The 11,991-nt window shown below is 38.9% G+C and overlaps 1 protein-coding gene across 1 annotated transcript; it reads right to left on the bottom strand.

Moving 5' to 3' along the window:
- Positions 1-1,558: 1,558 nt before the first annotated feature.
- LOC127857330 (multiple epidermal growth factor-like domains protein 8) lies at positions 1,559-9,067 on the bottom strand. Its single transcript, XM_052393734.1, has 4 exons — positions 8,948-9,067; positions 7,154-7,367; positions 6,707-6,918; positions 1,559-1,681 (listed from the first exon to the last, which is right to left on the bottom strand). The coding sequence occupies exons 1-4, from the start codon at positions 9,065-9,067 to the stop codon at positions 1,559-1,561; spliced, it is 669 nt and encodes a 222-aa protein (XP_052249694.1).
- Between the last annotated feature and the right edge of the window lie 2,924 nt (positions 9,068-11,991).

Genomic DNA, 11,991 nt, shown 5'->3' with positions numbered 1-11,991 from the left:
AAGTAGAGCTCTTGGCAACAATAACAATTGCTATAACAAGATGAGCTTGTGAAACACTATGTCTCTGTATATGACGTTTGACCTTGAAGGATGACCTTGACCTTGACTCTTCACCACTCAAAATGTGCAGCTCCATGAGATACACATGCATGTCAAATATAAAATTGCTAGCTTCAATATTGCAGAAGTGACATTACATGAGCAATTTTGACCCATATATTTGACCTTGAAGGATGACCTTGACCTTGACCTTTCACCACTCAAAATGTGCAGCTCCATGAGATACACATGCATGCCAAATATCAAGTTGCTATCTTCAATATTGCAAAAGTACTCATAAAATGAGCGATTTTGGCAACATATATTTGACCTCTGACCTTGAAGGATGACCTTGACCTTTCACCACTCAAAATGTGCAGCTCCATGAGATACACATGCATGCTAAATATCAAGTTGCTATCTTGAATATTGAAATATTGCAAAAGTGTACATTAAATGAGCGATTTTGACTCATATATTTGACCTTTGACCTTGAAGAATGACCTTGACCTTTCACCACTCAAAATATGCAGCTCCATGAGATACATATGCATGCCAAATATCAAGTTGCTATCTTCAATATTGCAAAGTGGGGGACATAAAAATATATTTTTAGACTTGTGGACCCTTTGTATTAGGAAAAATTGCATCGTTTTGACTAATTAGATACAGTTGGTGCAATTAATTTTCTGGTAAGAAATACTTTAAAAACAAGAGATGTAATTGTCAGAAACACAATGCCCCCTATTGCGCCGCTTTGAAGCCATACATTTGACCTTTGACCTTGAAGGATGACCTTGACCTTTCACCACTCAAAATGTGCAGCTCCATGAGATGCACATGCATGCCAAATATCAACTTGCTATCTGCAATATTGCAAAACTTTAACCAAGGATAAAGTTTTCCACAGAATGACAGACAGACAGACAGACAGGCCAAAAACAATATACCCCCGATCATTCGATCCGAGGGCATAAAAATGAGAATTAGTGTTTTCAACATTTTTTTTTTTCTAAGGTTAAACCCATAGAGCTGCATAGGGAAACTAACTAAATGTTGCATTTAATAAACAAATCAACATTTCATAATTTTATGGAATTTAACCCTTACAGTGCTGGAACCGAATTTTGAAGGCCTTTGCAAACAGTTTGGATCCAGATGAGACGCCACAGAAAGTGGCATCTCATCTGGATCCAAACTGTTTGCTATTCTGATAGTATTCTTTGAAAAAAATCGAAGAAAGAAATGCTGATTTTAGAAAGTCAGCAGACGACATTTTTGCAGACTACAAATTTCCCAGCATGCAAAGGGTTAAGGCAGTCATTTGGGAAAATAATATACTTTTTGACATTGAGAACGGGGTCGAATAATGGGCCCACAAAAACACACTGACCAGTAAACACGCTGTTCTTCTTCGCACACATTTCCCGAGTGTTCCGGCCCGCTGAGTGTCCCCGGTGAACAGACCCCAACCCCGTTCTCGCCCCCGTGCGCGCACCAGCCGCAGCCTGGGGCCCGTCTACAGTCCGCACACTTGGTGTACGTTGAGCAGGGGGCGGGGGCATCTGCCTGGCTCCCCCTGGAGGAGTGTCCCACACACCCCACCCAGGCAGTGCAGGGACGTGTAGGCCGGGGGTATGCACTGTAACACAGCATTCACGTGTGAGTATTGATTTATTTGTATTTGAACCTGGCTCTGGAAATAGTAGATAGATTAGCCTGCAGTCTGCACAGGCTAATTAGGGACAATACTTTCTGCTTAACTTTTTTTGCTACAAAGAGACCTGCTCCAAACAAAAAATACCATAAAGCTGAAAGTGTCATAATGATTAGCCTGTGTTGCTGCAAAAGCTTATCTTAGACAACACTTTACACACATGCAATTAACTTTGTTTTCCCAGACATTTGTATTTGTTCTTTGTATAGACCTGTAGGCACGCAGGGAGTGTAACTAATTTCATTTACATTTTAGTATAACTTTATTGCCACTTTGTAGTGACATGTATGCTGAATACATGCCTTGTAACAGAGCCTATTGTACAATATATTGTTTTGTATTAATTTATTTCCACGTTTTGAGTTCCTTTCCATATTGTGATGTTTATCTTCTGATTTTATTAGACTGTGGTGTGATTGTCTCAATCTTAATTAAAAAATAGACTGGACATTTTGTACCGCCACATTTTACATGGTACAGGATCACATGACTTTGTGGGGTTCACAATTAAACGTTTATTGTATGTACCGGTAAACAAAACCGGTCAGTAGAGCTTTTTTTCAAATAACTTTTATTTTTATTTTTTTAAGAATTTCAACTAGTGCATAAAATAAAGTTTGGTGCTGCTTATGGAAATTAATATGCATCAGAATTACTTTATTTTAAAAAGCCAGTTGTCTTGGCCAAAGATATGATGTGCACAGCATTCATTTACAGGGTTATGCTGCACAGCATTCATTTACACAGTTTTGCTGCACGCAACGTTAAATTTTGGCACTGATTTCAGACGTAATGAAGGATTTATTCTTAAATCTTAAAATATTGGCACAAACTCCAATAAAAACTGTCTGTTATGCACTAAAGATGTTTGCAAATATATTTCAATAAATTGACTTATTTGCAAAATAAAGTACTTAGTGGTGTGTTTACATTCTGTCCAGTCCGTGTGTAAACCCCTGTGAACCCTGTTGATCGTACACTATGTTTAAAGACCAGAAACAATAACAAATTCATAACAAAGTAGTCTATTTTAATATGACAGATATAATGTAACTAGTTCCTCATTGAAGTATGTTCATATATGACTTTTTAAATTGATACCCATAATTAAACATATAATTGAATAATTAAGTATGCACAATAACAAGACCTGTCTCCATAGGATGACATATGCCCCCGATAAACGCTTTGAAAGAAATTATTTGCATTTTTTCGAAAACTAAACGCATTTTTCGAAACCTAAACACGGACCCTAAGTTTAAGGTCAAGGTCAAAGAGGTCAAATTAATGTGCATATGGAAAGGCCTCGTCCATATACACATGCATACTAAATATGAATGTACATCTGAATCCACATAGAAGTTATGAGCATTTTTCGAAACCTAAACGCAAAGTGTGACCGACAAAAGGACTGACAGACGGACAGTGTGATCACTTTATGCCCTCCTTCGGGGGCATAAAAACTAGAGTGGTCACAAGGTTTTATCTCAGATTTGACCAAGTGACCCAGTTAGTTTGAGACACACATGTGGCCCAGATTAAAACTCGGCCTGGATTTTGTCGAGATAAACATTCTCCATAAGTTTCAACAAGATTGGAAGAACAATGTGGCCTCTAGAGTTGAAACCAGCAACAAGAGGGCCATGATGGCCCTGAATCGCTCACCTGACTCATTAAGATCAGATGAAAACTATGACCTCTATTGTCTACACAATGTTTTTCTATGATTTGACCTAGTGACCTAGTTCCTGACTCTAGATGACCCAAATACAATCCCAATCCAGATTTCATCAAGATAAACATTCTGACCACAGTTCATAAATATTGGATGAAAACTGTGACCTCTATTGTCAACACAAGGTTTTTTCTATTTATTTGACCTAGATTTTTACCCCAGATGACCCAAATACAATCCCACCCAGATTTCATCAAGAATTCTGACCAAATTTCATAAAGGTTGGATGAAAACTGTGATCTCTATTGTTCTACACAAGGTTTTTCTATTATTTGACCTAGTGACCTAGTTTTTGACCCCAGATGACCCAAATAAAATCCCAAACCCAGATTTCATCAAGATAAACATTCTGACCAAATTTCATAAAGATTGGATGAAATTTGTGACCTCTATTGTCTACAGAAGGTTGTTCTATTATTTGACCTAGTGACCTTGTTTTTGACCCCAGATGACCCAAATACAATCCCAAACCGGATTTCATCAAGATAAACATTCTGACCAAATTTCATCAAGATTGGATGCAAACTGTGACCTCTGCTGTCTACACAAACAAATTGTTGACAGACGGACGCAACGGACACACGCAGGCACGCACAACGGACACCGGACATCACACGATCACATAAGCTCACTGTGTCACTTCATGACAGGTGACCTAAAAATGATGTGTCGGAGAATAACATGCATGAACAGTTGTGGTTTAAATCCCATAGAAACAAGGGCTGTTTGTATATAAACAATGCATTGCCCCCCTCTATGGGCTATCAAGTTTGTTAAGTAGCAAGGCCATTGTGTGAATACGTTTGTTTGTCACTGTGAATGGTGGTGGTAGGTGGTGGGGGTGGTGGTTGTATTTCCTAGCTAGTAGTAGTAGTAGTAGTAGTTAGTAGGTAGTCGTAGTAGAGAGTAGTGTAGTAGTAGTGGTAGAGTAATTCAGTGGTAGTCGTAAGTATTAGTAGTAGTAGTAGTTGTAGTAGGTAGATTAGTAGTAGTAGTAGTCGTAGTAGAAGTAGTAGTAGAGTAGTAGTAGTAGAAGTATAGTAGAAGTAGTAGTAGTAGTAGTAGAGTAGTAGTGGGTTAAGTGGTAGTAGTAGTAGTAGTAGTCAGTTCGTAGTAGTAGTGGTATAAAGTAGTATTTAGTAGTGGCAAAGTACAGTTAGTAGTAGACTAAGGTACTAGCAGAAGTGGTGGTGGTGGTGGTGGTGGTGGTGGTGGTTGTTGGTAGTAGTACTAGTCGTAGTAGTACTAGTAGTAGTAGTAGTAGTAGTAGTAGTAGTAGTAGTAGTAGTAGTAGTAGTAGTAGTAGTAGTAGTAGTAATAGAGTAGTAGTAGTAGGTGGTGGTGGTGGTGGTAGCAAAAGAAATAGTAGTAGTAGTAGTAGTAGTAGTAGTAGTGTAGTAGTAGTAGTAGTAGTAGTAGTAGTAGTAGTAGTAGTAGTAGTAGTAGTAGTAGTAGTAGTAGTAGTAGTAGTAGTAGTAGTAGCAGTAGCAGTAGCAGTAGCAGTAGCAGCATTACAAGACCAATACTTAAGAATGATCAAATGGGAAAAGGTAACATAGCACCAGCAGTAAATATGGGGCTCATTTACAGGTCAGATTTGGAATCTCTGCTGTAAAATGAGATTCTGAATGAATTAAAGGGAGGCAAATCTGTAATAAAAAGAACATGCATTAACCTTAGTTGTTTCCCTTGTTTGAACAATGCTAAATCCTTAAAAGTTTGGAAAGAATTGGATGAAAAATTTGGACTTTATTGCATAACACCATTTTCTCAATTCAAGGGGAGGTAATTCTGTACTTCATGGACCAATAATGCTCATTTTTTGTAGGGTTTGTGTCCTCATTGATATAAGACACTGTGCAAATTTGGAAAGGATTGGACAAAAAATGTGGAAGATTTTTGAAAGTTTTCACAAAATAGGCAAAAACGAATAAACATGCAAAGTTCAACGAGCTCCTGCGGCCATGTTTTTTGACGAATAAAATATCTTTGAACAACATTTTCAGGGGAGCCCTCAAAGGTCATCCCTGTGAAATTTTTTGAAAATCTGATGAGCGGTTTCTGACAAGAAGATTTTTTAAGGTTTTTACCATATATGGTCATGGCGGCCATCTTGGTTATGTGATCAAATTTTTTTTAACAATTCTTTTGTCCCATGACCTAGGGATGCTCCACATGAAATTTAGTTGAAATTGGCTCAATGGTTTAGTAGAAGAAGATGTTTACAAATTGTATACGGACGGACGGACAGACGGACGGACGCCGGACGCTGAGTGATCACAATAGCTCACCTCGAGCTATCGCTTAGGTGAGCTAAAAAGTTGACGACATGCACTGCACATAGCACACCTGAAAACTATGGACCCCAAACATATGGTGATCCCAATAGCCCAATTTGAGCACTCAGCATATCCTGCTCAGGTGAGCTAATAAAAATATTGTATTAAGAAAAATCTCATTAAAAAAACTTTCATGTTTACTTGAACAGGAACATATCATGTCTTGATAGCCAAACAGGCTTATCAGCCTCATCTGCAGATAGTAATATAAGGGGATGAATAATGCATAAATGCACAGTGTAACTGACGCTATATTCAGCTAAGTATAACTTTATTGGTCATGTGTATTTATATGTACCCTGCTCTGTAACAGAGCCTATATAGACATGAGACTATTCTTGTATTTGCTCCATGTTTAGAGTTTCTTTTATATTTAGATGTTTATCTACTATCTAGGACCACATATTAACACCAAAACAATATCAAAATTCAAACAAAGATCTTTATTTTGATATTACAATAATGATGTCCGCAGTAATAGTATGTAAACATGTGACTTAGTTCATTCATACCAATATGTAAACATGTGACTTGGTTCATTCATACCAATATGTAAACATGTGACTTGATTCATTCATACCAATATGTAAACATGTGACTTAGTTCATTCATACCAATATGTAAACATGTGACTTAGTTCATTCATACCAATATGTAAACATGTGACTTAGTTCATTCATACCAATATGTTAACATGCGACTTGGTTCATTCATACCAATATGTAAACATGTGACTTAGTTCATTCATACCAATATGTAAACATGTGACTTAGTTCATTCATACCAATATGTTAACATGAACTTGAATGGTAATGGACGGATAATTCATAAAAGCAAACTATATACACACCTCTGCAAGGGTTAAACTGCACTCACCTCTGCAAGGGTTACACTCCAGTAACACTCAAGTGAGCCGCCCTCCGACCCCTTTGACCCGAGACACGTCTCACACAACTTGTGGTCCTGGCAGGGGGCGGGGCAGTCACCAGGCTTGCTGATCACCGTGGCAACGCTGCCGTTCCTGAACGATTGGTACATCTGGGGCAAGCAAGTCCAGCCTTGAGATGGGAACAATGGTCCTATTGTTTCTGAAATAGGGAACGATTGGAATACATCTGGGGCAAGTATGTCTCGGTTAAACGATCCTATTGTCTCTGCAAGAGGGAGAAAAAGGTACTATTTTTTTGCTAGATGCAAAAATTCATGGTCAAATTGTTTCTACAAGAGTGATAAATTTCAAACTCCACCTTTTTATTGTGCCCCCTTAGACACAAAATAATTCTGCCCCCCCCCCCCCCTCCTCAGTTCCTATGACAAACTCACGTCTGGTAATCCCCTTGGTCCATAGGCAGTCTTTCTCAAGGCAGCGTTTGCAGGTGGAGGCCAAACATGATTTCACTGGGCAGCCAGGCTGAGAAGGGGACACCTGAGGGACTCCTCCCTTGATCTGGAACACGTCGCAGCCGTGGTTGTTGCTGCAGGTGGACCCGCGCTTGATGCATCGCCCGATCAGGCAGTTACTGCACCATTTACAGGTCTGTAACCATCATGGTAATATTATCGGAGTAAGCAATTACAGGTCTGTATCCATGGCACTATTATAGGAATAAGTAATACAGCAGTTACTGCAACATTTTCAAGTCTGTAACCATGATAATATTATTGCATTACTCAATGATGCCGTAATATTTTCTGGAAACACAGGTGGTTAGCGTGTGGCTATGATATTAATTAGTGAAAACATCATTTTGAATGATAAATAATCATATTATAACGAAAAATTAACTTTCTGAAAAAAAAAAAATTTCACTATCAATATATATATAACAAGGTATGCAACTCAAAATCAGCCCAAAACGGGGTGCATCGCTTTGAACAGCCATATCTTCATCAATTGTGCAGCGATTTTCACGATCTCGGTCTTATTCAACGCAGAAATGAATTTCCTTTCTGGAAATGTATATGTCTTGCAATATTTTTACAAATGCTGGGTCAACGTTTAAGAAATAACACGATACACAACACGCATGACCCAGTTGACAGTGATCATGTATTCTTTATGAATGAAATCTCCAGTTGTAAAGACACACCTCCGCATTGGACCAATGAAATCACTCGTATGTTTAAAATGTCAGTTAGTTGAAATGTATGTAAACAAAGGTTTCAAACGGCGCTGGACAGTTAGTCTTGATGCAGAATGTAACGACAAGAACGGTAATAATGGTTTTTTCATACGTTTTATTGAATTATGGTATCGAACTACATGAACTTTGTAGGGAAGTTGCCCTTTACTCCGTGAAGATTTCAGTCTTAAAGACAGCATGATCACTGTCAACTGGGTCATGCGTGTTGTGTATCGTGTTATTTCTTAAAAGTTGACCCAGCATTTGTTAAAATATTGCAAGACATATACATTTCCAGAAAGGAAATTCATTTCTGCGTTGAATAAGACCGAGATCGTGAAAATCGCTGCAAAATTTATGAAGATATGGCTGTTCAAAGCGATGCACCCCGTTTTGGGCTGATTTTGAGTTGCATACCTTGTTATATATATATTTGATAGTGAAATATTTTTTTTTTCAGAAAAGTTAATTTTTCGTTATAATATGATTATATCATTCAAAATGATGTTTTCACTAATTAATATCATAGCCACACGCTAACCACCTGTGTCTGGAAACAGAATCAACAAGAGCTGTGTTTGTAGAACACAATGACCCCTTCTGCACTTTGAAGTTGCATTGACATAACTTTACTAAACTTAGTAGAGGAAAACTAGAAAATGTTACATACCAAATATTAAAACCATGACAATTGTTTGTTTCAGAGAAGATCATTTTGGAAGTTTACATTTTACAATGTATTTTAAACTCTGGTCAAACAAGAATCATTCCTGTGAAGTTTCAATAAAATGCAGAGCTATTCAAAAGGAGCATTTGTCAAAAGAAAAAATTAGCACACACACTGACTGACGTACATGGTATTCAAAAAGTTCCCAATGAGCACTGAGAAAAATTGCATGCCAGAAATAAGTCAGGGTTGGCTTGAAAAGTGGAAACAAATTTGTATTGTTATTTTTTAGCCAATAGAGAACAGCATTATACAATAGCCACATACCTTCGGTGCGTTCTTAAAATATGGATATGTTGCCACGCACTCGGAACAGTTCATGATTCGTTCACAATCCCGGTCCTTGTGGTGATTTTCATCACACACTGAGGCTGCCCCCTTGTGCATGGAGACATACGGACCCTCCCTGAAGTGTCATAGGCACAATATGAACCCCCCCTCTGGGAAAACGGGGTTTAATGCATGTGTGTAAAGTATCGTCCCAGATTAGACTGTGCAGTCTGCTTTAATGCATGTGTGTACAGTATCGTCCCAGATTAGACTGTGCAGTCTGCTTATGCATGTGTGTACAGTATCGTCCCAGATTAGACTGTGCAGTCTGCTTTAATGCATGTGTGTACAGAATCGTCCCAGATTAGACTGTGCAGTCTGCTTTTACGATTTATTTGTTTAAAGGAAGTCTCTTCCTACAAGAATCCAGTTTAAGTGGAAAGTGTTGTCCCTGATTAGTCTGTTTAAGTGGAAAGTGTCGTCCCTGATTAGCCTGTTTTAAGTGGAAAGTGTCGTCCCTTATTAGCCTGTTTAAGTGGAAAGTGTGTCCCTGATTAGCCTGTTAAGTGGAAAGTGTCGTCCCTGATTAGTCTGTTTAAGTGGAAAGTGTCGTCCCGATTAGTCTGTTTAAGTGGAAAGTGTCGTCACTGATTAGTCTGTTTAAGTGGAAAGTGTGTTGTCCCTTATTAGCCTGTTTAAGTGGAAAGTGTCGTCCCTGATTAGTCTGTTTAAGTGGAAAGTGTCGTCCCTTATTAGCCTGTTTAAGTGGAAAGTGTCGTCCCTGATTAGTCTGTTTAAGTGGAAAGTGTCGTCACTGATTAGTCTGTTTAAGTGGAAAGTGTTGTCCCTGATTAGTCTGTTAAGTGGAAAGTGTTGTCCCTTATTAGTCTGTTTAAGTGGAAAGTGTCGTCCCTTATTAGCCTGTTTAAGTGGAAAGTGTTGTCCCCTGATTAGTCTGTTTAAGTGGAAAGTGTCGTCCCTGATTAGTCTGTTTTTGTTAAGTGGAAAGTGTCGTCCCTTATTAGCCTGTTTAAGTGGAAAGTGTCGTCCCTGATTAGTCTGTTTAAGTGGAAAGTGTCGTCCCTGATTAGTCTGTTTAAGTGGAAAGTGTCGTCCCTTATTAGCCTGTTTAAGTCGGAAAGTGTCGTCCTTATTAGCTGTTTAAGTGGAAAGTGTCGTCCCTGATTAGCCTGTTTAAGTGGAAAGTGTCGTCCCTTATTAGCCTGTTTAAGTGGAAAGTGTTGTCCCTTATTAGCCTGTTTAAGTGGAAGTGTCGTCCCTTATTAGCCTGTTTAAGTGGAAAGTGTTGTCCCTTATTAGCCGTTTAAGTGGAAAGTGTCGTCCCTTATTAGCCTGTAAGTATCTTTATTTAAGTGGAAAGTGTTGTCCCTGATTATTAGTCTGTTAAGTGGAAAGTGTCGTCCTGATTAGCCTGTTTAAGTGGAAAGTGTTGTCCCTGATTAGTCTGTTTAAGTGGAAAGTGTCGTCCCTGATTAGCTGTTTAGTGGAAAGTGTCGTCCCTTATTAGCCTGTTTAAGTGGAAAGTGTCGTCCTGATTAGAATGTTTATTAAGTGGAAAGTGTCGTCCCTTAAGAGCCTGATTAGCCTGTTTAAGTGGAAAGTGTTGTCCCTTATTAGCCTGTTTAAGTGGAAAGTGTTGTCCCTTATTAGCCTGTTAAGTGGAAAGTGTCGTCCCTTATTAGCCTGTTTAAGTGGAAAGTGTCGTCCCTGATTAGTCTGTTTAAGTGGCAAGTGTCGTCCCTGATTAGTCTGTTTAAGTGGAAAGTGTTGTCCCTATTCCCTGTTTAAGTGGAAGTGTCGTCCCTGATTAGCTGTTTAAGTGGAAAGTGTCGTCCCTTATTAGCCTGTTTAAGTGGAAAGTGTTTGTCCCTTATTAGCCTGTTTAAGTGGAAAGTGTCGTCCCTCCTGTTTAGAAATGTTTATGTGTGGAAAGTGTCGTCCCTTATTAGCCTGTTTAAGTGGAAGTGTTGTCCCTGATTAGCCTGTTTAAGTGGAAAGTGTGTCCTGAATTAGCCTGTTTAAGTGGAAAGTGTCGTCCCTGATTAGTCTGTTTAAGTGGAAAGTGTTGTCCCTGATTAGCCTGTTTAAGTGGAAAGTGTCGTCCCTATTAGCCTGTTTAAGTGGAAAGTGTTGTCCCCTTATTAGTGTTTAAGTGGAAAGTTCGTGTCCCTGATTAGTCTGTTTAAGTGGAAAGTGTTTTCCCTGATTAGTCTGTTTAAGTGGAAAGTGTTGTCCCTTATTAGCTGTTTAAGTGGAAAGGAAAATGTTGTCCCTGATTAGTCTGTTTAAGTGGAAAGTGTCGTCCCTGATTAGTCTTGTTTAAGTGGAAAGTGTCGTCCCTATTAGCCTGTTTAAGTGGAAAGTGTTGTCCTTATTAGCCTGTTTAAGTGGAAAGTGTTGTCCCTGATTAGCCTGTTTAAGTGGAAAGTGTCGTCCCTGATTAGTCTGTTTAAGTGGAAAGTGTCGTCCCTTATTAGCCTGTTAAGTGGAAAGTGTTGTCCCTTATTAGCCTGTTTAAGTGGAAAGTGTTGTCCCTATTAGCCTGTTTAAGTGGAAAGTGTCGTCCCTTATTAGCCTGTTTAAGTGGAAAAGTGTCGTCCCTTATTAGCCGTTTTAAGTGGAAAGTGTCGTCCCTTATTAGCTGTTAAGTGGAAAGTGTTGTCCTTATTAGCCTGTTTAAGTGGAAAGTGTGTCCCTTATTAGCCTGTTTAAGTGGAAAGTGTTGTCCCTTATTAGCCTGTTTAAGTGGGGAAAGTGTTGTCCCTGATTAGTCTGTTTAAGTGGAAAGTGTCGTCCCTGATTAGTCTGTTTAAGTGGAAAGTGTCGTCCCTTATTAGCCTGTTTAAGTGGAAAGTGTCGTCCTGATTAGTTTTAAGTGGAAAGTGTCGTCCCTGATTAGTCGGTTTAAAGAGTGGAAAGTGTCGTCCCTTATTAGCCTGTTGAAGTGGAAAGTGTCGTCCTGATTAGTCTGTTTAAGTGGAAAGTGTTCGTCCCTATTAGCCTGTTTAAGTGGAAAGTGT

This window comes from Dreissena polymorpha, chromosome 14 (genome assembly GCF_020536995.1).
Source record: "Dreissena polymorpha isolate Duluth1 chromosome 14, UMN_Dpol_1.0, whole genome shotgun sequence".
Classification (NCBI taxonomy): domain Eukaryota; kingdom Metazoa; phylum Mollusca; class Bivalvia; order Myida; family Dreissenidae; genus Dreissena; species Dreissena polymorpha.
Note: the sequence above shows the minus strand (reverse complement) of the source record. Positions and strands in the feature narration are given on the sequence as shown.

Coding starts and splice junctions, on each gene's coding strand:
- LOC127857330 (XM_052393734.1), bottom strand. CDS start 9,067: ATGCACAAGGGGGCAGCCTCAGTGTGTGATGAAAATCACCACAAGGAC. Junction 7,368..8,947: donor ATTTTAAGAACGCACCGAAG/GTATGTGGCTAT, acceptor TGATGGTTACAG/ACCTGTAAATGGTGCAGTAA. Junction 6,919..7,153: donor GACCAAGGGGATTACCAGAC/GTGAGTTTGTCA, acceptor TCCCTATTTCAG/AAACAATAGGACCATTGTTC.